Raw genomic sequence first — 21580 nt, 5'->3', positions numbered from 1 at the left:
CGACCAGAATATGCCACCCCAAAATATGCCTCTTTGGCATAAGCATTATTTTGAGCTGCTTATTTTGAGAAACTGCAACCACAGGAGAAATTCTGAAAGCAAGAGTGGAAGCTGCTCTTCTGTAAGAGAAAGTCACATCCGTACAGGAATCTGCACTCACCAGGGTGCCCCCCTCTCTGGGCCGGAAGGCCGGCTGTAAGTCACCAGAGACGCTCATCCACGGAGAAGCCTGACCCCAGTTTGGGGTAATTTCTTGGGCCCCTCCCCACACACCCTTTCTCTTTGTTTCCGTCAAACATGGTCTTCAAGGCTGAGCTCCAAGCCACGTCTTTGACATATAGTCTGTCCCCTGAGTCCGTCCGTGCAGACCAAGGTATACATGCTATTAAGCTTCTGTTTGTTTTTCTCTTGTTATCTGTCTTTCCTTACGGGGTCTGTCTCAACTTTAAGGTCTATGAAGGGTGCAGAGGGAACGACTTTTCCACCTTGCAGCATGAAGCTTCCCCCAGGAATCCTCCACGCCCCCAGCTGCACCAAGACTTTCAATTAAGAGCAGCAGTGCCCTCCTGTTGTCTGGTGGTGCCAGGGGGCAGGCCTGGTCCTCAGCTCTGGGGTCTTCTGTCCCCCCTCATTCCTGGGGAACCCGTCTGTCCCCCTCATTCCTGGGGGGCCCATCTGCCCCCCTCATTCCTAGGGAGCCCATCTGTCCCCCTCATTCCTGGGGGGCCCATCTGCCCCCCTCATTCCTAGGGAGCCCGTCTATACCCCTCATTCCTGGGGGGCCTGTCTGTCCTCCTCATTCCTGGGGGGCCATCTGTCCCCCTCATTCCTGGGGGGCCCGTCTGTCCCCCTCATTCCTGGAGGGTCCATCTGTCCCAGGGCTTTGCATACTGAGGCCTCGCAATCCACAAGCTTTCCTAATTCCCAGCACATCCACATGACAACCGCCCTTCCCCGGGGGCTCTGGCTGGACCTCCCTACGTCCTCACCACACAGCTGCTCTCCCCGCCCCGCCCTCAGCCCTCCTTAGACCCATCCGCCCGGCCCCTAGTGAGCCTCTCCTGACCCAAGACCCAGGGTCGTCCCTCTGTCCCCAGCCCTCCCACGGCCCCCTCACTCAGGACACAGCCCATAGGCTGGCCCCAGCTGCGGACCTTACAGAGGCCACTTGGCCCCTCACACAATGCCCACCTCACAGGCCTTCTCTCCCCGCAGAGGGTCAGACATGGCCCTGCTCCAGCCTTGCCATTTCCAGCCCCGCAGGCCTCCAAGGGGCTGAGCCCTCAGGTACAAGCTTCTGTGCAAAGCCATGCCTGGAGGCCTTCCCAGACCAAGGTCTAAGATAGCAACCCCCTCACACCCAGAGCAGGCGGCCCTCCCTGCCTGGCCCCAGTCTTACTTTCCTACGTCATTCCTGTCACCACCTGGCGCTCACCTTGGCTAATTGGAGCTCCAGCCCCTTGGGAAGAAAAAGGCTCCCAGAGCCACTCCCTGGTCTCTGATGGGGCCTGTGTCCTCTACAGGTGCCCTCCCCGACAGCCGGCCCCTCCGCCTCTGCACAAGGGAGGGCCCAGGGAGGCTCAGGACCTGTGTGGCTGTGTGTGTGTCTGTGTGTGTGTGTGTGTATGTCTGTGTCTGTGTGTATATCTGTGTCTGTGTGTATATATGTGTGTATGTGTGTATACATGTCTGTGTGTATGTGTCTGTATGTATATGTGTCTGTGTACCTGTGTCTTTGAATATCTATGTGTGTATTGGTGTGTGTCTGTGTCTGTCCATGTGTGTTGACATGTGTATCTGTGTCTATTGTGCATCTATATATATCTGCGTGTATGTCTTTGTGTATCTGTAGATCTGTGTCTATGTGTATATTATCTGTGTGTCCATCTGAGTATTGTATGTCCATGTGTGTCTACGTGTGTGTCTGTGTCTATGTATCTGTGTCTGTCCATATGTGTCTATGTATGCATCTGTATGTCCGTGTGTGTCCATATATCTGTCTATGCATGTATCATCTTGTGTCTGTGTATTGTGTGTCCATGCATATATCTGTATCTATGGGTATGTCTGTGTGTGTCTGTGTGTTTCTGTGTGTCCACATGTGTGTATCTGTGTGTGTCTATATATCTGTGTCTATGTGTGTATCATCTGTGTGTCCACATGTGTGTATCTGTGTGTTTCTGTGTGTATCTATGTGTGTATCTGTGTGTCCACGTGTGTGTATCTATGTGTGTATCTGTGTGTGTCTGTTTTCTCTGTTTGCATGGTGTCCACGGATGGGCCGACTGAACCACCAAATTCCTCATCAGAGCCCAGTAAAGGCACCAGGCAGAAGGGTCCGGCCGAGGGCTGGCCGCTCTCTCCTCACTCCTCAGCGGGGTCCTGTCTTCCGACTTTCGTCTCGCGCTGCCACAGCCTGTGGACTCCTGGTCCCTCCTCTGAGAGCCTGCGCTGTGCCTGGCCCTGGGCGGAACGTTGAACGAGGCTCCTGTCTTCCTCGAGTGCTTGTGCTTCAGGGAGATAAACAACAAACGGGAGCAGAAGAAAGTGTCTTCAGACCACAGCAGGTGCTGTCCGGAAAACAGTGGCGGGCAGTGGTGGTGGTGGGGGGGGGGGGCTTCTGAAGGACCTGGTAAGGTAAAGGCCACTGTTCTAAGGGACAACAGACGGGATGAACCAGGACCCTGTGCGAGGGAGGGAGGCGTCCAGTGCTGCACAGGTTCCAGATAGCAGCCGGGCTCCCAAAGAACCTGCTCTGGGGGTGGTGGTGGGAGGGGAGAGGAGTGGGGTCCAGATAGCAGCCAGGTTCCCGAAAACCACTCTGGGGGTGAGGATGGGAGGGGAGAGGAACGGGGGGCAGGAGGCAAGTGAAAGTAAGTGCCCAGGGAACCTCCATGAGGCCCCCCACACTGGATAACAGTGTTCCATGGGGTCTGCCCAGCCCCACATCTGCCCTGAGACAGTAGGCACAGCTCTGGGTCGAGATCCTGTAGGCTACGGGAGAGATGGGGGGGCCAGGAGCCTATAGAACTCCAAGTCCAAGGGGACCCTTGCTGGGAGAACACAGGCCAAGACCTTCCTTCCTGCCACAGGGTTCTGTCCCTGCTGTCTGCTCCCCCAGGACTCCCCCCACACCTGGGATCTTCCTCCTCACCCCCCTTGGCCTCTCTCGGTGACCCTGTCTACACACAGATGTGCTGTCCATGTGAGTGGAAGGAAGGAAGGATGAGGTCCACTCACAGGGGTGAAGCTGTCTCCTGAGGGGGCAGCCCACCTCCAGGTCACACCGCCCCACCCAACACAGCCTGCAGTCCAGCTCCAGGGGGGCCGCACCCAGCCCTTCACTCACTTCAAATGGCCCAAGACGCATGGATTCCACTGACCAGCCGGACTGGAACAACTTCTCCCCTTATAAGTATCTAGTGGGTGCTACGGAATGCCACGCGTTGGGCCAGGCTCAGAGATGAGTGATTCCTCAGGAACAATGGGCTCAACGCCCTTAATTCACATAAGAGGAAACTGAGGCCCAGAGAGGGCAGGGAGGGCCCTGGTAACACAGCCAGCCGTGAAAGTAAGAGCGGCCGCCCAGGCCCTGCTCCCAGCCCACCCGCCTGGGCTTGCTGGAGAGGCTGCTGGCCCAGGCAGTCTGGGCACTGGGGAAGCAGCTGGCTTGAGGGCCAGGGGATGTGGCCTCCTCCCACACACTTACCTCCCTGACTACATCTTAGGCTGACATCCACATTAACTCATATTCCCTACTGGGGGCTGCACAGCCAGAAGCCACCAGCTGGTTGTACAAGCACTGCTCCCCTGGGTGTGAGTGACAGATGAGACACACTCACGTGAACACACACACACGTGCACACACACACGCATACATGCATACACACACGCACACACATGCACACACACACACAGTTACACATCCAGACACACATGCACACACACACAGTTACACATCCAGACACATGCGCACACACACGCACACGCACACGCCTGCACTCACGCACCCCCGTCGGCCCCAAGCAGGAAGGCGCCCCCAGCACACCAGCCCCTCTCAGCGCCCCCAGCGGGCCCGGCGCCGGGAAGGTTAAGGCAGGCGAGTCCCGCGGGTGGGCAGGGGGGGTGGGACCGGGAGCTCCGCTGCCCTGGCGTCCCCTGGGTCCAGGCCCAGTCGCTCCTTGGGCCTCTCTCGCGGGGCCGCCTCCGCCTCCTCCTTGCAGAGACGGGCGTGGGGCACGGGGTCGCCGCCCGGCGGGGAGCTCATCCGGCGGCGCAGACGCCCCGCGGCTCCGGGGAGGGACTTGGCCTGGGCCCCGGCCCCGGGCTCCTCTGGGGAGGAGCCGAGAGGCTGCAGCTGGCGGCGGCGGCGGCCCCGGGCGGGGATCCCAGGAAGCGGCCAGGCCGGAGCCCCCCACTCTGGCCCCCCACTGGCCAGAACCGAGCGCGCCCTCCGGGTCTCCGCCGCTTCCCTCTGCAAACCGCGGGCAGGAGGCGCCCTCTCCTTAGCGGGACCGGAGCTGCAGAGGCGTCGCGGGGCGCGGCCAAGGGGAGGAGGAAGGAGAGCAGGAGCGTAGCCGGCCCGGGCCCAGCCGTGACTCGTGGGGCGGCGGCTCCGCCAATCTGTGGGCGCTGACGCGGGGGGCGGCTCCGCGGCGCTCGATATCTGCCCGCCCGGGGCGCGGGGCGCCGAGAGGCTCGGCCAGGCGGGAGCTGCGCTCGGGGCGGCCGCTGCACCTGCCCGGGACCCCGCCGGCCGCTCCCCGCGCCCACCCCTTCCGCCCTTCGCCCCCCCTTCCCCCCAGCCCCGGTCTCCCGGGCGCGGCGTGAGAGCAGAGCCCGGCCCGGAGGAGCCGCCCCTTCCCCGCCCGCCCGCCCGCCCGGCGCCTGGAGAGGAGCGCGCTGAGGATCGGGTCGCCTGCGGCCGCCGCCACCGCCCAGGCCCGTCGCGCCCCCGGGCCGGAATGGACCCACACGCCCGATGATCCCCGCGCCGGCGACTGCGAGCGCCGAGCCTCCCCCTGCTGCGGCCCCCGCCGCCCCCCGCGCGCCCGGCTCCACGGACCAGGACCCCTGGGCTCCCCGGCTGAGGGCGCGGCCGCTCCGGAGAGGCCGAGCGGGGACGGCCCCGAGATGGCGCGGGGACCCAGCGCTTTGGCGGCGGGCGCCCTGCACGCGGTCCGGGCCCGGGGACAGCCCCGGAGCTGGTAGCCGCCCGGCACCGATGGACCTTGACCCGCGAGGCGGCGCCGCGCTCCTGCCCAGCTGCAGCTAGAGGGGCGCGGGCAGAACGCGCTCCAGGCCCGGGCCGGCCCGCGCGGCCATGAAGATGGTCCTGGTGCGCCGGTTCCGCGTGCTCATCCTGATGGTGTTCCTGGTGGCCTGCGCGCTGCACATCGCCCTGGACCTGCTGCCCAGGCTGGAGCGACGCGGCGCGCGGCCCTCAGGGGAGCCCGGCTGTTCGTGCGCGCAGCCCGCCGCAGAGGTGGCCGCGCCCGGCTGGGCCCAGGTTCGGGGCCGCCCCGGGGAGCCCCCGGCCGCCTCCTCCGCCGCCGGCGACGCGGGCTGGCCCAACAAGCACACGCTCCGCATCCTGCAGGACTTCAGCTCCGACCCCTCCTCCAACCTGTCGTCCCACTCGCTGGAGAAACTGCCGCCGGCGGCCGAGCCTGCCGAGCGCGCCTTGCGGGGCCGGGATCCCGGCGCCCAGAGACCCCACGACCCCGCGCACCGGCCGCTGCTGCGAGACCCCGGCCCGCGCCGGTCCGAGCCGCCCCCCGGCCCCGGCGGAGACGCCTCCCTCTTGGCCAGGCTGTTCGAGCACCCGCTTTACCGGGTGGCTCCGCGGCTCACGGAGGACGACGTCCTGTTCAGTGTGAACAGCGACACCAGGCTCAGCCCCAAAGCGGCGGAGAACCCGGACTGGTGAGTGGGGGCTGGCAGGTGCCCGCCCCCAAGGGAGCCGTGAGCCCAAGGCATGGGGTAGAGAGGTTCAGGGGCCCCGAAGGGCTGCCCCCATGGAAGAGGCCGGGCAGGGAGTGTGGTGCGGGAGGAGGCAGCCGCCTACCTCAGGGCACTGCCTTTGTCTCCAGAATAACCTCCTTGGGAGGGGCTGCCGGCTGGTCCGGGAGCTGTGCCCTGTGGCTGCTGGTGAGGAAGCCAGACCCTGCACCCTTTAGAAGCGAGTCCTGGCCAGCCCTGGCCGCCAGCTTGGGAAATGGGGTCAGGCAATGAATGAATGAGTTGGTGAGGGAAGGAGCCAGGCTGCCGCTGGGCTTTCAGACACTTGGCGAGGGTGCTCTGGGTGGGCACCTTGGAGAAGGTCTGGATGTGCCTATTGAGTCTTTTCAACCCAGTGGCTGGAGCAGAATTATCAGAGGGGCTTGCTGGTAGCCCTGAGGTGCAACGAGGGGGCCCACCCAGCAAGGGCGGTGGGTGTGCTGGCTGCAGAGAGATGATGGCTCCATAAAGGGTGAGAAGCCACGTCAGGAACATCTCTTTAAACTGTCCTGGCTAAGCCCTTTCCCCACCCCCCGGCCCCTCCCTCCACCACACAGATCAAAACAAGCAGATGCTACAACCCCAAGCAGTGGAACATTAACCACGGCAAGGCCAGAATAAGTAACTACCTGCAGAAGGTTACCCCAGCAGCAGAGGGGGAGACCAGCCTTCCCAAAGATCTGGTGGAAAGTCCCTTCTTCCCCGAAATGTGGCCAGGCCCAGTGTCTTCTGTCTAAACACACTGGCTGTTTGGAAGCCTCTGAGCCTTGCGTGCTGGTCAGGTTCAAGGAAATGCATGGAAATTTGAGAACCAGAGCAGCAGCCTGGGCTGTGGCTCTCGGCAGGGAAAGACGGCCGCCCAGAGCAGTGAGTGGCCAGGAAGTGGATCCTAGCCCGCCTCCCATGTCCACCGCAGGACAGAGCTTGGGCAGAAAGCACCTCAGCTTTAGGTGAATTCGAGCTAGGACAAGTTCTGCGTTTCCCTCCAGCCCAGCAGGCAGACAGAGGGTCTGTCCTTCCTCCAGAACGGTCCCTTGACCCCAGAGATGTGAGGACAGGCCGCGTGGGCGGCGGGTCCTCCATGGGAGCCTGGGCTGGAGAGAGTGCTGCCTCTTTCCTCTCTCCCCACCCAAGGCTGCTCTCGTTAAAATCAAATTTAGCCTCTTGCATCATTCTGCCCCTGGTTGTTGGAACAAAAGCAGAGAGCTGGGGAAGGTGCCTGACAGACTGGGCGTGTCTGTGATTTGATTTTCATGCAGCCTGTGGTCAATGGTGGGTTCTCCCCTCTACTCCAAGGGGAGGGCCACAGCCCCTAGCACCCCCAGCTGACGTCATGGCTGGGCCATTTCGGTGACCCCGGGATAGACGTGGCGGGACAGCAGGGCAGCGCTGATGTCCTGGGATTAGTTTTGCTGTAGTTAGAGCTGTCTGTGGCATCTCCAGAGGGTGAATAAGAATTACAGGCTTTTCACCGTGTTATTAGTTGGCAGCAGAGCAGCCACAGAAGAAAGCGCAGACGTTGCAGGGCCCTCTTTAAGCAGAGGCACCTTTGATACATCTGCACTTGCTTGAACCCACAGTTAAAAACCTTGGCGTCGGTGGCCTCTCCCCGTCATCCGGCTCACGGGCCTGTTCTTTCCGTGCTGATGTTCGTCTTCGCTGCTCCCTGCAGGCCGCATGCGGGTGCTGAAGGTGCAGAATTCCTCTCCACCGGGGAGGCGGCCGTGGACTCCTATCCCAACTGGCTCAAGTTCCACATTGGCATCAACCGGTACGAGCTGTACTCCAGACACAACCCAGCCATCGAGGCCCTGCTGCACGACCTCAGCTCCCAGAGGATCACCAGCGTGGGTAGGTGTCCTTGGGTGCACTCGAGGGCCGTCTGTGTGCCGGCTGTGTGGCGTCAGGGCTGCCGGGGCAGGCTACGCGTTAGAGAGGTCTGGGAGGCCGTTGCTCATTACGGCAGCGTTACCTCCTGCAGCGATCTGCGCGGGCAGCGAGGAGGGACAGAGGGCTCGCGTCTCGTGTGCTCTCACACTGGACTTGCTCCTGATCTGCCGCACGATGACCTGGGAGACGCCTGGACAGCCCGTCCACTGCGCTCTGCCTCCTCACTGGGTGGTCCTGGGGGTGCCAACTGGACGACAGAGTCCTTCCCCCCTGGGGTAGAGGAATACAGGGGTATCCTTGGTGGCGGTGACCCCTCCACTGGGAGCGTGTGCATGGAACTCTCCTGCTTTTCTGCACACGGCCCTGGCTGGGTGGGAAGACAGCCATGAGCCTGCTTCTTGTGGTTTTGAAGCCGTCCTTCGTCAGAGCTCAGCAAGGCGCTGTGCAGTTTCATACTGAGGAGATGTAGGCAGGGCTCAGGATGGAGGCCTGGGCCTCTGGATGGAGGAGTTTGAAGGCAACATCTCCAGGTACTTTGGGATCTGCTGAATCGGACAAAAAAGGGCATCCAGTTGCTGATTTCAGGAAAATATGCCACTGCAGCTTCTGAGCGTGGAGGTTTGGTGCCATTGTTCTCAGCTTGTAGGCGATTGTGTGTGAAGGTCCCATTTGTCACCAATGCTTGGAGAGGCAGTGAGGGCAGGGCTGAGGCCCTTTGATGGGAGCAGCTGCTCCCCAGGGATTGCAGGGAGTGGGCCTGGGTGCGCACAGCTGTGGGCAGGTGCAGAGGCCATGAGAGCCTGAAGCAGGGCTTTCTTTGCACTGTGTGATGAGGCCAGCAGTCCCAGGCATTAGCTTCATGTGTGTCTCAGAAGCAACTCTGGTGCTGAAAGGGTCCCAGCAGCCTGGGGTTCTGTCCAGTTGCTGACACAGGACTTAGGTGTCCCCTTTCAGGCCGGCAGGTAGGCTCTCCAGAGCTCTTCGGGGCTGTTTCTGGCTCTCTCTGCCAGGTGCTGAGTTGTTTGCTGGGCACTCACCTGGTCATGGGAAGACAGAACTTGCAGCTCTCCCCACCCTGTGATCAGCTCACCTCATAACAGAGATCAGCTGGACAAGCTGGGGGTCTTCCTCCCTCCACGCTGCCTGGGAGGAACCTGAGCAGCTGCCCCCCTCCAGGCCCCCCTCCGTGAAAGCTCTGCCTTTCTCCTGCCCCTGCAGGGGTCTGAGGGCTTTCAGCTGTGCTGGGGAACAGTCCTGCAGACCCACAGCCAGAACATCCCTTCTGCCCCTGAGAGTGAGCGTGACCATTAAGGAAATATCTGATACTTGATGAACATGTTGGTCTATTCAGCAGATTTTACTGGCGCCTCCTGCATGTCAGGCCCCCTTTCTGGGTGGTGGGGAGTTGAGGATGAGTTCAGCCTCAACGAGATCTGCTGCCTCTATGGACCTGACAGCCCCAGGAAGAGACACACACGCACAGTGCCCGATCCTGAGGAGGAACGAGCACTTCAGAGCCGTGCACACCAGCCAGGGCGTGTGGAGAGGAGGGGGCTCCACTGGGAGGGGCTGAGGACCTTCCACGGGGTCCGTCGGGCAGCTCACCTTACAGGTGGGGTCCGTCTTGGCAGGGAGAGGAATGAGAGAGCCTTGCACAGCAGCCAGGGGCGTTCGGGAGGAGCAGCACTCGAGTTAGAAAGTCTCCCGTGCCGCTGTCCGTGTGAGCTTTTCTCCAGCTCATTTTCCCCGTCTGTCCAGCAGGGTCTCGCCGCGTGGGATCGATGCAAGGAGATGATGAGATGGTGCATGTGAGCAAGCTTGTAAAATATTAACTAGTACTTTGTGCATGGCCTTCCACAACAGTCCCCTCGTGTGCACTGGCAGGGTCTGAGCAGAGGGAGGGCTTTGTGGATTCCAAAGGCCACCAGGGTCCTTGGCAGGCAAATGTAGCTCACCCCCTCCCTCAGGGACCGGTCAGCTTTACAGCACCAATACTGCAGAGGTGTGGGAGTTCTGTGCCAGGAGCTCCTAGAGCAGCTTCAGGGAGAGTGTGGGGCCTCCTGGGACCTGGGGCAGCTTCACCCACCTCAGGAGTCCTTTGTCCATCTGGACAGGGAGGCTTGGCTCACTGCCACCCCGCTTTGGTCCAGCCGTCCCAGGGCAGTGGTGCCCAGGCTGCCTGACATTGCAGTGGTGTGGACAGAGCCCTTGCCAGGGAATCCCTACCCCAGGGTTCTGGTGTGGCCTCCGCCTGGGTTGCCCTGGTTAAGTCCTGTGCCTACCGAAGGGCTGCCCCAGCTGATCTCGCTCGCTCGCCTCCTAGACCATGCTGGCCACATTGGTCTAGGAGTGGGGGCCCATCCGAGGACAGGCTGGTTGCTCAGAGTCATTCTGCAGGGCCAAGCAGGGCCTGCAAGGATGATGGGCAGACACAGCCCCATCACCCAGGCAGGACAGCAGGATCTGGCCCAGGAGATCTGGGGGTGAATCCTGGCTCTGCTAGCCACTAGCCAGAGTGGATGTGGGCAAATGGATTAACCCCTCCAGCACCTGGTTTCTCACCGAGAACACAGAGAAGGTTATAATCTGGACCCGGTATAATCTGGACTCTGACTTACAAATCCGAATGCCAAGTAAAACCCATTCACCAGCAAAAACTTACTCAGGCTGAACGTATTTAGGGGCAAAACCTAAATTGTCGAGGCTAGTTAAAAGTCCCGATTTTTCTCTGTTCCAGTGAATATTCACGTGTTCTTCTGAGGAACAGGAGTGGGTTTAATTATGGGGTTCTGCCCCAGACCCATGTGGGCATGCCATGATCCACAGCATGCACCACGTGTGCCTTTGTCATCGAAATACCTGCAGTCCCCAAATACGTCTGCCCCCAAAGATGTTGAAGAAGAGCATGGACCTGGGGTGCCGGCCTCACAGGGTTGTTGGGGCTTAAATGTGCAAATACGAGTAAAGAGGTGAGAGCAGAGCCCAACAGCGCACCTGCTGGGTGGGGTCTCCAACACTGCAGCATCCTGGGGGCAGTGCATCTGCTGGGTGGGGTCTCCAACACTGCAGCATCCTGGGGGCAGCGCACCGGCTGGGTGGGGTCTTTGTACAGCAGCAGCATTTCAAGGTGGGCTGATCCTTCTCATCTGGGGAAGCCAGGGCTGGGCAGGTGCCTGAGCCTCATGAGGGTCTCAGCCTGGATGCTGGGCCCTATTCTCCCTGCTGCCTTGGGCTTGGAGATGCTCACAGGCGAGTTCTCATTTGTGAAGAGGTCTGTCTTCCTGAGGAAGCAGGGAACCCTCACCTGTGAACCAAGAGGAGTGCCATGGGAGTTGCTCCATGTCCAGGTCCAGGTCTCCTGGTCTGCAGGGAACGGCACAAGGGGGCTGGCCTAGGTCAGGCCACAGTGTCCCTGGAGGATGTACTCTGTCCTAGAAGGGGGCTGACCTGCTTGCTGACCCTGCTTGCTGCTTCCTGGCTGACCTGACTCAGCCACGGCTGTTCTGAGGGCCCTTCTGAGTGTGAACTTCCAGTTGGAGGATGTGGGTGAAGACCCAGCTGCTTGAGATAGCAGCCTCTGGCTAGGCCCTTGGCGTGGCCAAGCCAATCGGGCAGCTTTAGAGCCTGGTGCCCCTAGACAGGTCCTGCAACCAAGAACAGGGGGAGCCTCCAAAGGCCAGCCCTGCCTTCCCACCGTGCTCCATAGCAAGGGAAACCAAGGCTCCGAGAGCAGTCGGCTTGTCTAAGATCGGCACCTGCGTGCTCCAGCCTCCGAGTTCTGTCCCCTCAGCTGTCTGGCCCCTGGGTGCTCACTTTAACTTCAAGTCATTCATCTTTTACTGTCAAACGTGAGCCCAGAAGTATTGTTGTAATGGAGAATGATGCCTGCAAGTCTCCAGAGCCTTCCCTCAGAATGGTTCTGTTAAATCTCCCCTGCTCAGAACCACCCAGTCCAATTCATGGAGCTCCACGTGCTCTACAGCACAGCTGGTTAGGGCCAGTGGAGGTTTATTTATAGCTGGGCTCCTGGCTGCCTGGTAACCGGCATTGCCACCTTTAAAGAATCTTGGGATATTATCTACCTCTATTCAGCTTGAAATCAGGCATGCAGTGCCTTCGGCTGGGGCTGGTGATAATTAAATTTCTATCATGCAGAATTATGGATGCAAAGAATAAATGACATAATTAACTACTCTGTACCTGGAATTACTTTAAAAAATAGTCATCCCACTGGCATGTGAGGATTTGGACAGCTTCTGGACTGAAATACAGACTTCATAATTGCTCCATCCAGATGGGGACAAAGCCTGTGGTTGGGAGAACATGCCTGAACAAAGAAAAATGACTGCACGACCAAAGTCCTTGACACTAATTGATCTGCCAAAAGGGGAAGAATGAGTCTAGCTAGAATCCAGGACTAAGCAGCCGGTGAGCTTCAAGGAACAAAGGGCCTCCGCTGGGTCAGCCCACGAGAGGGAGCTGCCTGCCGGTACCCGGGAGGGCACGGCCACCGTGTCTGTTCCTTGGGAGCAGGACTCCTTGGAAGGCAGCGCCAGCTCCAGAAAGGCCACTGTTCCCCCTCCCGCCCACCCCAGGTGGCAGCTGCCCCTGCAGGTCACGGTCCCAGGGCCTGGCTCGGCCGACCTAGAGAGAGAAAAGGGAAGATGCCCAGTTAGCTGGATGTCCATGGCCCCAGGGCTGGGGGACCTCGGGTCATCCGGAAAGAAGGACAATGACCACCTGCAAAGGGCGATTTCAGGTGGAGCCTGGAGGAGGCTGCAAATAGCTCAGTCCGCACTCAACTCCCTTCCCAGCCATCTGGTGCAAGGTGAGGAGCAAAAGCTCATGCTGCTGAGGCCTGGAGTCACCCAGGCCCGGCCTCCCCATGCTGAGGAGAGACAGCAGCCCCCGAGCTGCAGGAGTGTGCCCGACGCACACCTGCAGACTTTCCTTTTAATGCAGACGGGGTCCCCACTGGGACAAGGCTGCAGTTTTCTTTTAAAAAACAGATCTTTCAAAATAAAAGGGGCCTTGAAGAAAATCGTGACATAAATAACAGTCTGGGGTGGAGGCGGTTCTGGTGAAAGTGTCCCGAGGGTGATGTGTGCTGGACGGGACTTTGGGCAGTGCCGATGTGGCCTTGCCTGTCACTTGAGGCCTCCAGGAGAGTTGAGGACTGGCAGACCCAGGTCCGGAGCAGGTGCAGGCTCCCAGCTCTTCCAGTCCCTTACCTCGCAGTAGGGGCCCACCATTATAGCCTCCTTGATGCCAGCCCCAGGGTGCCCACTGCTGGCCAACTAAGCCCTTTTCCTCAGAACCAGGTCCCTCGGTGCCCAAGGTGAGTGGGTATATGAGCCTGTGTGTGGGCACCTAGGGTCGGGGACACCCAGCAGACCTCTCTGGCTTGGAGATGTGTGGGGTGGGAAGAACAGGGTGACCTGAGCCCTCCTGGTGTCACATTCTCCACATCTGAGCCCTCCTTGGGTGAGGCCCTACTTCCAGTACACACAGCTGTCCCCATTCATCTTCAGGAATAACTGTGCTTCACTCTGACCCTTGAGGCCAGACAGTGGCTGTGAAGAGCAGGGGGACCGCCTGACCGTGAACCCCAAGGACAGATGCCAGCCCTCTTCACCGACGAGATAACCAGGGCCAAAGGCGGCAGCATGAGGGCCCACACTGACTGCAGCGTCTCACGCCTGGATGTGTTTGGGTGGCCCACAGGTCTGCAGGAGGTGGAACTGGTTAATTTAAAGTCAGGTTGGGGTTCTTGTTAGAAAGGGTTCCAGCTCCCACCGGAAACGAAGGCTGAGTGGTGGCTGCACCCAGTCTCCATCCTCATAAGCACCCTGCGGGGTGTTGGGAGACCAGCCCCAGGCCACACACCTCTTTCTTTCAGGGTCGTCTCTTCCTGTCTCTCCAGACTTGCTCTGGGTTCTTCCTTCTAGAACTTCCCGGTGGGTTGCCAGAGCTGTCTAGGGTTATGTGGCTTGCCCAGGGCCACACTGATTGGGGCCAGGCCCCGAAGTCCATTAGTATTTCTGTGACAGCAGCCGTCTTTCTATATAAGACGCCTATTTCATAAGAAATGCCAGCATATCTTGGAGTCCTTCTGAGGAGGTGACTGCACACTAACGTCACCTCTGTCCCGTGCTGTGACCCGGGGAGAGACTGCAGGCAAAACCCAGTGGCATCTGAGGGTCTGTGTGGCCCCGAGGTCTTAATGCTGACAGCAACATGAAATAGTGAAAGCACAGGGCACTCTGTTTGTGTATGTTAACTTGTGTAACTAGTGCACGTCAATCACATTAACTAGCCATGTTAACTAGTGATGTAGATTAATAATGATTAATCAGTATGAATGAGTCATGTATACTGACGGATATCTGGGCGACAGGATTCTTCAGGGAGGCCGGGGAAGAAGCAGACTGTCATCACCTTTGGTCTAAAGGTGGTGAGTTAAGTGGTGGGAGGTGCTCAGGGCAGGTGGGCCAGAAGGGGAGAGCGTTCCAGATGGGGAGAACCTGTTCGAAAGGCAGTGGACATCTTCCCGTGTGTATAGAGAGGACGGGTGGCCGCTGGGTGGGAATTGGGGGAATGGGAGGGGCCATGCACATCTTCCCGTGTGTATAGAGAGGACGGGTGGCCGCTGGGTGGGAAATGGGGGAATGGGAGGGGCCATGCACATCTTCCCGTGTGCATAGAGAGGACGGGTGGCCGCTGGGTGGGAAGTGGGGGAATGCGGGGGCCCATGGACATCTTCCCGTGTGCATAGAGAGGATGGGTGGCCGCTGGGTGGGAATGTACTGGGGAATGGGAGGGCCCATGGACATCTTCCCGTGTGTATAGAGAGGACGGGTGGCCGCTGGGTGGGAAGTGGGGGAATGCGGGGGCCCGTGGACATCTTCCCGTGTGCATAGAGAGGACGGGTGGCCATTGGAGCAGTGCAGACGGGACCTGCTTCCAGAAGAAGGACTGATTGACCAGATTTGCATAATAGGTTTTTATTGCACTGGGAATTGGGGCCTGAAGGCCCACTGGGGTTCGGTTGTGCTGTTGGTTTGATGATGGCCTGGATTTCGGGGGAGGGGCAGCTACAGAGGGAGATGGAGAGAAGGTGGTAGGTGGGAGAGGGCTTAGCAGGTGAGTCTCTGAGACTTGTCCATGGTGTGGGGTGACTTCGGGGTCTGTGCCAGGACACCCCCACCTCAGCCGGCTGCATGGGCATCAGAGGGTTCAGCTCTCAGTGGGTCCCTCCCCAGGCTGGGGTTGGGCAGGCTCTGACTGACCCCTGTCCACTGGGGGCACGGGAGGCTGCAGTGGGAGGGCATCTCCGTCAGTTGCGTCCCCAGGGCCTGTGCCCACACGCCTGGGCTTCTCCCACCAATCAGGTGAGCTTTCCAAGCGTCATGAACTTTGGTCTATCTTTAAGAAAACCCAAAATTGCACATTTTTTTCAAGGCCTGGGCTGTGTCCTGGCTCTGCCACCTGCTAGCCCCTTCCTGGGTGGGAGGGCAGAGGTCACCCATTCAGTGACAGGAGGGTGGGCGTCTGCACCTCCCACCCATTCCGATGAGCACCGAAGGCCTGAGACGCAGGGCAGCTTGTGTGTTGGTCTTTGCTGGGAGACCGTATCCGATTTTAGAGCAGAATTCCAATGTCTTTCAGCAGAAGACCCACTTGGTAGACTGAATGGTGGGCCCAGGTGGGCGGCACGGCCCACGGTCCACAGGAAGCCGGATCCTCAGTCGCTGTGAGATCTTCAAATAAACAATTAATTTCTAATTGTTTATTTGCTCCATGGGGAGGCGCTGGCTTCACAGCTGAGCCCAAGGGCCAGGGAGACAGGACCTGCTTCCAGAAGAAGGACGGACTGACCGGATTTGGAAAATACGTTGTTATTTCACAAACTGGGATTACAAGCCCTGGAAGGAGCTGATGAGCTGTCACACCTGAGCCAGGAAGGAACCATTAAATCCTGTGACCCCAGTTACTAAATGGAAACGGGGGCATCAAATGGGGCTTAATCCGGCCACGGATTTTCTCGTCATCACTTCTCTTTATCTTGCTAAAAAGTGTAGTCACGATTCATCGCGGGAACTTAGAAAGCACAGTTAAGGGAAAAACAGAAAAGTAAAGTCAACCACAGTTTTACCTTTGGGAGAAAACTACCAAGCTTCGGGCGCCCATCCACGCGTCCCAGTTTAAAACTCCGTGCACTGCATTCAGAAGAATACATACTCCGTAACCTGGAGTCAAAGTTTTTAATAGGCCGCCTTGCTTATTGGTAAAATCGTACGCTGTTTGCTGTCATCAAAAACCCCCCGGTGCCGGGTGAGAAGCCGGGGTGGAGCCCGTCCCCGTGCCGGGTGAGAAGCCCGGGTGGAACCCGTTTATGGAGCCTCGAGCTGCTGGCCCGCCTGAGGCTGGCATTCAGGTTCTGTGCAGTGTTTTGAAGAGCAATGAGATTCGTTGCTGCTTCCTTCACCTGAGCGGGTCACGGCGTCTGAGAGTTTCACCGACAGACCTGACTGCACAGTGGTCCAGGGCGCTGAGCCCAGCCCCAGTCTTGACCATGGCCTGTCAAACGTGGTTCCTGACAGAGTAGTGGCTGGAGCAGACGCTGCCTGGAGGGAATGGGCACGTGACCCGGGGTGTGAGCTGCGAGCTCAGGGGCAGCACGAGCCGTCAGAAATGGGGAGGGCACATGGCGCTTGAGTGGCCATCGCTGTGGTGAGCCCCCACACCGTGGCTGTTCTCAGCACTCAGGGAAGAGACATGGCACTCACGTGGCCTTTGCCGTGGTGAGCACCCACGCCGTCGCTGTTCTCGGTGCTCCGGGAGGGGCCGTGGCACTCGTGGCCTTTGCCGTGGTGAGCGCCCACATCCTCACTGTTCTCTGTGCTCAGGGAGGGAATGTGGCACTCGTGTGGCCTTCACTGTGTCCCCACACTGCTGTTGTTCTCAATGCTCAGGGAGGGCACATGGCACTCGTGGCCTTTGCCATGGTGAGCGCCCACATTGTCACTGTTCTCAGTGCTTGGGGAGGGGACGTGGCACTCGTGTGGCCCTTGCTGTGGTGAGTCCCCACGCCACTGCTGCCCTGAGCACTCACAGCATTGCCCCCACGTAGTCCTAAGGGTGGTCCTAGATGAGGCATGTCACCCCCATTCTACAGGAGCAGCCGAGGTTCTGGCAGGTCACATGAGGCACCACCCTACTCACCAGGACCCTGGAAAGGAGGTGGGACAGGTGTCCACGTCCTGAGCCCCATTGTTTTGTAGAAATGGGGTCTCTGTTGCCCAGGCTGGTCTTGAGCCCTTGGCCTCAAGCAATCTTCCCACAGCCTCCCAGTAGCTGGGACCACAGACAGGCACCACCACAACATCAGTCTCCGAGTAGCTGGGACCACGGACACGCACCATCACAAGGTCAGCCTCCCAGTAGCTGGGACCACGGACACGCACCACCACAACATCAGTCTCCGAGTAGCTGGGACCACGGACACGCACCACCGCACCAGTTAATTTTTTGGTAGAGATGGAGTCTTGCTATGTTGCCCAGGCTGGTCTCAAACTCTCGGCCTCAAGCAAGCCTCCTGCCTCAGCCTCCAAAAGTGCTGGGATTTCAGGCGTGAGCCGCCGCACTCGGATACTGGGCCCCATTTAACAGGAGGGGAGGGGAGGGAGGTGCAGACCCCTCAGAGACGCCTGGCCACAGGAAACTGAACACACTGCCCTGAGGTCGCATCGGAGGCTGTCGACTGTTTCTGTGGCTGCGCCAGGCTCGGGCTCCGTCTCCCTCCTGCCTGGGGCCAGTGCCAGCTCCTCCCTTGTGCCCAAGTGACGCCCTGTGGATGGGGGGGACTCTGCTTTCTAGTCTGTGCTCTCGCCCGTGCACCTGGCCTTCCTGGAGGATTCAGTGTCCTCGGGAAGCATCCACGGCAGCCCCAGGCCCTCCGTGAAGCCTGATGTCCTCACGCTGACCCTCCTTCCCAGCCAGCCACCACCTGAGACCTCGGTTCCTCTGGGGCAGTTCCCGTCTGAAGGGAGTGTCCTGAGCTTTCTTCCACCAAACCTACAAACCCATCTGCAGGCGGCTCCCCCATCCCGCCATCTCCTGCAGGGCTGGGCCCCCCCTGAGCTCCACGCCCTCAGCACACGCGCGTGCCCTCCAGCCACGTGGAGGAACCGTGAGGTCCCTGGAGCGTCTCCATCGTCCCAGGCTGGCTGGGTTCAGTCTTCTTTCCATGCCATTCTTTGTCTGGCCATCCCACTGCTCCACATCCCACATCACTCCACCAATACCTCTCAGATCCTCAGATATTTCTTGGATTTTTCCATTTATCCATCTTCAGCCAAACCACCACCATCTCCTGCAGCTGCCACAGCCCCAGCCTCTCCCACCTCTAGCATCCGCCGTTGGCTCCAGGGCAGCAACAGCAGCCAGGGACAGAATCTGTGTGGGCCCCTCACGCCCTGCTGCCCCGCGCTGGCCGCCCTTCCCTTTCTGTGGAACCCCCTGAGACCTGCTGGCTCACCAGCCCCCGTCCCACCTTTGCACCCTCCCGTCCACTGTGATGCGTCAGTCATGGCCCCCTCAGCCCTGCACACGTGCTCACTGTCTCCCTCAGGGCCTGCGCTTGCTCTGCCTCCTCTGCTGGGTCGTGCCGTCCTCTGTGGATCCGGGGCCAGCCCTGCCCCTCGTTTGAGAGCAGCTCAAATGTTAGCTCCTGAGGGAGGCTGCTCCTGAGCTGCGCCCAAGGACCCCACCCCGCTTCCCTCTTCCCCTTTGCACCCGAGCAGGCGCCTGCCACCCCACCACATTCCATTTACTTCTGTCCCAGCAGGGATGTCCGGCTCTTGTTCACGCCCGTGATGTTCGCGTGCGACCAGTACCTGGTGTGGCCCCGTGAGGCCCCTCACACCGGACAATCCCCCGTGTGGCCCGGACCTACCAGTCCACACCGCATGATGACCTCCCATCTCAGGGGGCCTGGAGGCCCTCGCTGTGGCCAGCTTAGCTCCCGGGGCTGCCCCAGGCTGAGGCCAGCCCCTTCCCTGCTGTGGGAAGCCCCCAGTAGCCCCCTTCCTTCTCCACCAGCAAAAAGGAAGTCCCGAGGTGGTGGAAGGAGGGTCCCATTGGGGGTTCTTGAGCCTCCTGGTGGCCAAAGCTGGAGGGAGCCTTCTGGAGGCTTCCACACCCCAGCGAGTCCTTGCAGAGCCGTGGGAGCTGCCTCCCACGATTCAGGTGCTTTCAGCCCCAGGTCTCCCCAGAGTCACCCAGCTCAGGCTGCTTGTAGCTCCCCAGAAACACGGGCTGGAGGTGCCACTCCCCGTTCTTAGGCAGGTGCAGGGGGGTGTGTGGGTGTGTGTGGGTGTGCAGGTGTATGTAGGGGTGTGTCGGGGGTGTCTGTGGGTGTGTAAATGTATGTTGGTGTGTGGATGTGTGCTGATGTGTGTGGGTGTATACATGTGTGTCCAGGTGAGCACACCTGGCCGTCCCTTCTAGGGGTCAGGCCCTTGGGTCTGTGGTCGGCATGGAGAGATCTGCCCCAGGGCTCAACCCTGAATATCAGGCAGGGAATCCATCAGCCACGTGAGAGCTTCACTGCAGAAAACTCAAACTTCCCAGGCAGAATGGGACCCCTGGACCATGCCCAGAGGACCCGGATTGCAGCCAAGAGCCCTCGTCCGCCCAGGAGGAGAAGGGGCGTGAGGCCAGAGAGTGACCCTGTTTCTCTCCCTCCTTCCTGCAGCCATGAAGTCGGGGGGCACGCAGCTGAAGCTCATCATGACCTTCCAGAATTACGGGCAAGCGCTGTTCAAACCCATGAAGTAAGTGCCGAGGCCTGTGGGCTGGGGCGTGAGGAGCCGGAGCTGCAGGGGAGCAGGCGCCGGGCTTCTGCTGGGGAGGGCCGTGTGGGTGACCACTCTCAACTCTCCCCATCACAGCAAACGAGCAACAGAGGTGGCCCCATTTTCTTTCCTCTCCCACGGCCTCCCCACCTCCTCCATTTTATAGGACTGAAAACCTACTGCTGGTTATTCTTATCCTGTGAGAATAAGCATTTGTATTTTAAACAAGTAACCTGGAATGTGAACACAACAGAATGCCTCCCTAAAAGAGGTGCCGTCCGCACCTTCCCAGCAGGGCTCCGGAGCCCGCACACCTTTGCTACAAAGGGCCGGACGCAGCTATTTCAGGCTTTGCAGGTGCATGGTCTCTCCCCAGTATTCAGCGGGTGGTCGTAGCTCCAAAGCAGCCAGATGCAGTACGTGGCGATGGGGCAGGCCGAATTCTGATAAGTCTTCATTTATGCAACAAAATGGGCTGGACGTGGTCCAGTGGACAGTGCACCCTGTTCTGGATAAAATAGAAACCGTGTCACCAAAACCGATACCACAGCACTCCGTGGCACGCAACAGCACGTGGTGACGGGTGTTTGGACACCTGGCCACCCTGGGAAGTTCGGTGGAGTGGCGGCAGTGTGGGTCTTGGGCTTGCTACCTCCAGTGGGCCAAGGTGGTCCTGCCATCTTCTGTTAGTCCCAAACAAGGCCATTTATGCACTGGCAAGAGAGATTTGCCGTGTTCCAAGCACGGGCGTAAACCCAGAATGCCTTGAGGGACACGCAGGTCATGCCAGGGAGGCTGCTGGGCTGGGTGGGGCCTGTGGCAGGCCGAGGGGTGTGCATCCCACAGGAAGGGGCCAGCGGCCTGTCGGCTCACTAGATCTTGGCCATCTTGCCTGATTTCTAACTTTCTAGAGAAGCTAGAAATAGGGATTTTTTTTTCCTGTTTTAATCTTGGTGGTAACTAATTCAGAAGCTCTTAATATACTTTGCAGATCAAACAAAATATAGCTGCCTGCTTGCAAGTTGTGGCTGGAGGCAGATGTTTGCAGCTGGGCTTGGTTTCTGGGCCTCTTATTTCTCTGGACAGATGTCCTGGAGGGACTCGACAGAGGGAGGTAGCCCTGCCCTCGTCTTCCCCCAAGACCCACGAGTCCTGCCTCAGACCCAGGGCTGCCGGGAGCCGGTGGATGAGTCACAGCCCCGTGCCCGAGCCCGGAGCCGAGGGCATCCCTGCTCACACGCTCACACAGGGCCGAGGAGCAGCTGTTCACCAAAATTACACAGAGGCCATCAGAGCTCAGGGCATGGAGCTAAGGGCTGCGGCCAGGGTGGGATGAACGCACAGGAGCTGATCCGCTGCCCCCACGGGTCTCACGGCCAGTCCTGCGTGGGGCCTGAGATCACCAGCACTCCCTTCCCCGTTTCTGTGCATGGATGTGAAACTCAGCCTCCTTGGGCCTCTCGTGGCCTCTGCTCCAGTTGAGCAGGCTCAGCCAGGAGAGATGGCATCGCCTGGAGACCTGAGGGTCTCCTGGCTTACGTGAAGGAGCTGTTTGAAGACCCCTCTTTTAGGATGCTGTGGTGTGGAGCCGGGGGTGGGCAGGAGACAAATGAGCCTGGGCAGCTGCTGCTGGGTGGACCCTTCCCCTGCTGCTGGGTGGGCCCTTCCCCTGGTGCTGGGTGGGCCCTTCCCCTGGTGCTGGGTGGGCCCTTCCCCTGGTGCTGGGTGGACCCTTCCCCTGGTGCTGGGTGGGCCCTTCCCCTGCTGCTGGGTGGACCCTTCCCCTGGTGCTGGGTGGGCCCTTCCCCTGGTGCTGGGTGGGCCCTTCCCCT

General features: G+C 59.7%; 1 protein-coding gene across 1 annotated transcript in view; it reads left to right on the top strand.

Annotated features, from left to right (window-relative positions):
• The first annotated feature begins 4463 nt into the window (after positions 1–4463).
• The window catches only part of FAM20C (FAM20C golgi associated secretory pathway kinase), a 62359-nt gene continuing 45242 nt past the window's right edge, over positions 4464–21580 (top strand). The window contains exons 1-3 of the mRNA XM_055260850.1: positions 4464–5925; positions 7673–7851; positions 19649–19727. Coding sequence (XP_055116825.1) covers positions 5324–5925; positions 7673–7851; positions 19649–19727 — 860 coding nt within the window. The 5' untranslated portion in view covers positions 4464–5323. The remainder of the gene's footprint in view (positions 5926–7672; positions 7852–19648; positions 19728–21580) is intronic.

Source organism: Symphalangus syndactylus, chromosome 22, assembly GCF_028878055.3.
Source record: "Symphalangus syndactylus isolate Jambi chromosome 22, NHGRI_mSymSyn1-v2.1_pri, whole genome shotgun sequence".
NCBI lineage: Eukaryota > Metazoa > Chordata > Mammalia > Primates > Hylobatidae > Symphalangus > Symphalangus syndactylus.
The sequence above is the reverse complement of the archived record's forward strand: the minus strand, read 5'-3'. Positions and strand labels throughout refer to the sequence as shown.